This window comes from Ipomoea nil, unplaced genomic scaffold, assembly GCF_001879475.1.
Source record: "Ipomoea nil cultivar Tokyo-kokei standard unplaced genomic scaffold, Asagao_1.1 scaffold1619, whole genome shotgun sequence".
Taxonomy (NCBI): domain Eukaryota; kingdom Viridiplantae; phylum Streptophyta; class Magnoliopsida; order Solanales; family Convolvulaceae; genus Ipomoea; species Ipomoea nil.
In genome coordinates this window covers 585,378-588,280 of record NW_017618047.1, presented here as the reverse complement: position 1 = coordinate 588,280, position 2,903 = coordinate 585,378, and the positions used below count along the sequence as shown (strand labels likewise).

General features: G+C 39.4%; 1 protein-coding gene across 1 annotated transcript; it reads left to right on the top strand.

Annotated features, from left to right (window-relative positions):
• Nucleotides 1-293: 293 nt before the first annotated feature.
• Nucleotides 294-2,387, top strand: LOC109191353. The gene is made up of 2 exons (XM_019341985.1): nucleotides 294-579; nucleotides 1,822-2,387. The coding sequence occupies exon 2, from the start codon at nucleotides 1,899-1,901 to the stop codon at nucleotides 2,310-2,312; it is 414 nt and encodes a 137-aa protein (XP_019197530.1). The 5' UTR covers nucleotides 294-579; nucleotides 1,822-1,898; the 3' UTR covers nucleotides 2,313-2,387.
• Nucleotides 2,388-2,903: the final 516 nt, after the last annotated feature.

Below are 2,903 nucleotides of genomic sequence, written 5' to 3'. Positions count from 1 at the left end.
TTTTCAAAAAAAAAATCCAATATATATATATATATATATATATATATATATATATATATATATATATATATATATATATATATATAGAGTGCTGTTCAGGTGTGAACTGTGGGTTATATGTGAACTTGTGAACCGCTACCATCCGTTCATCTTGTTATGATCAACGTACGCTAATGAGGGTGCACGGCCCATTATGTGCCGCCTCGTACTGGATCGAAGCCCGTGGAATGGGTGTTTTAATTCATCTTCGACTCTTCCGCTCAGACCACTTCTCAACTCGCTGCGTCTTTCGAGCTCGTTTGAAACTTCGCCTCAATTCTAGTGTTCAGGCGATTGGAACAGGTTGCAAGGCCCGGTCTAGTGGTTGTAGTCGCCGGTCGAAGCGTGGTAGGTCCGGGCGTCAGTTGCCACTGTTGGCTTCTCCGTCAGCATCGCGGTCATTCAAACAGCGTACCCGTCGCCGGCTTACCAGCTCCCGTTCGAACGGCGGTCATCACGGTGGGTTCGACTGGGCGGCGTCGGGGGTAGCGTCCAGAGTGGCGGCACGGAGGAGGGTGGCGCGGCGATTGGGGCAGAAAGGTGAGTCCTTTTTAATTTTTCAAAATTGGGAGGGTTATACGGTTTTTTGGGGGGTGTGTGGTCTGGTGTAATAATCTGGTTGGGGTGTGCATTTGCATTACATGGTGTTCGGTGTTTAAATCTTGAAGTACTCTCACAGGCTGTTGTTGGTATATAATCTTAGTAGTCTGGACCAAATTTGTTTAGTCTAAAATTCTGTTTGTGCATCAAATTTGTCTTACAATGATATAGTTAATGTTTCCTTCTTAATTAGCTGGGGTGTCTTTAGATTTGCTATCTGTTTCCTTCGTAATTAGCTAACATAATCTGTGTAAATTGTGTATACTCTATTTTATATTTTCTGGATTAAAAATTAAAAAGTTTACTATTAAGTAAATTGTGGTGTATGATAGTTAGTGTGCTGCATTCAAAATCTGAGTAGAGCATATTAGAACCACTAACATAATCTATATAATTGACAGGACATAGACTAAATGGATGTGATTCTATATCAATCCGTGTGCAGTGCATAGAATCGTATAAAGCTCTGCATTTTATTCGCTAGTCTATTTCCTTCGTAATTAGCTAGAAGTGCATGAGGATTTGCTATCTGTTTCCTTAATTGGTTCTACTGTGTCGTTTCCTTAATTTAAGGTTTGCTATTTGTTTTCAATTTCAATCATAGTGTATAGTGAAACAGTGGTGTAATAATTATTAGGTTTGCACTTCTCTAATATATTTTCATTTACTGGAGTGTAATTGTTTTTTTTTTTTTAACTGTATTCAAAGTACTGATTCATGAGCTTAGTTGAATACATTAAGATTAATTGCATTTCTGTTGTAAATTTACATTTAATAGGGATTAATTGCATATATTTTTCTTATGTATTATATGGGCGATGAAGCTCCAAAAAGTGTATCTAGAGTACATTAAATTTTGTCTTATACTCTATTTTATATTTTCTGGATTAAAAATTAAAAAGTTTACTATTAAGTAAATTGTGGTGTATGATAATTAGTGTGCTACATTCAAAATCTGAGTAGGGCAGATTAGAACCACTAACATAATTTATTTAATTGACAGTACCTAGACTAAATGGATGTGATTCTATACCAATCCGTGTGCAGTGCATAGAATCGTATAAAGCTCTACATTTTATTCGTTAGTCTGTTTCCAGTCATTGTTTGAATGTTTGGATATAGTCTCTTGTGGTGCTCACGGGTTCTCATTTTTGTGTACATGCTATAATGACAAGCACCCAGTCCACCTAAGTGATGGTGAAAGTGGGGAGGATGACGTTTTCCATACTCCGCCGCTGGTGTTGGATGAGGATGTGGAGATGGAGGCACCGCGTGTGCAGCGTTCCATTGCAAGTCAAATCAACCCACGGGGGACGCCGAAGGACCTTGCCAACTTTATGGGAACCCTAACCACGTTGCAAATGGAGGATGTTATAGCAATTGGCCTTGGTGCGTTGCTGGGGTTTAAGATTACTGAGGTACCGTTGCGGTTGGGGCATTGGTTGGTCACCCATTTTGACCCGGCTAAGATGCGGATTGACCTGGGGAATGGTCGGTACATTCCAGTCACCAAGGAGGATGTCGCTGCCGTCTTTGGCCTGCTGTGTGGGCCAATACCGATCTCTGAACGGGATAGCCAGGTGGTTAGCCCGGAGTTCCGGGAATGGAGGGACGTGGTGGAGCAACGGAGGGGGAGGATTACAGTTAGGGCGTTATGTGGGCTCTTACCATAGGTGCACTACCAAACTTTGATATGCATTACAGTCTTACCATTTGCAATATGCATTACATCCATACCATTAGCAACCAAAGGCAGTGCACAGCTTGTAAATTCAAATATTAGCTTAAATTCAAATGATAGTTCGTTTTATTAGTGTTTAGAGGACATTCAATCAAAGAACACAATTATGCACTAGTATAATTGCATTGAGTAAACATGTCATCTGTAATCTTTATTGTTTCAGATCCTCTCTTCATCTCCATTGAAATAAATCTCTGCGTCTACTACATATATTGATTAAATGAATGACACTTTGCCATCACATAATTCTTGTCATCTTACCAAGGGGGTAAAATGCATCGGGGTAGTCAGCTGTACTCTCTAATATTTAATACATGCAAAATCTTAACAACAGTGTAGGGAATTTAACCATAACTAAGAGGGGTTTAAAGTACCAATGCTATTTAAATGGAGTAAACGAATTACATAAAGAAAACGGAATAAAAAAAATAGTGTAAATAGACTCCATATTTGCCATCAAGCTACTTGGTCGGTCACAACGCATAATGGCTTCTTGCCCATTGCACTTAAAAATTTCTCCAAC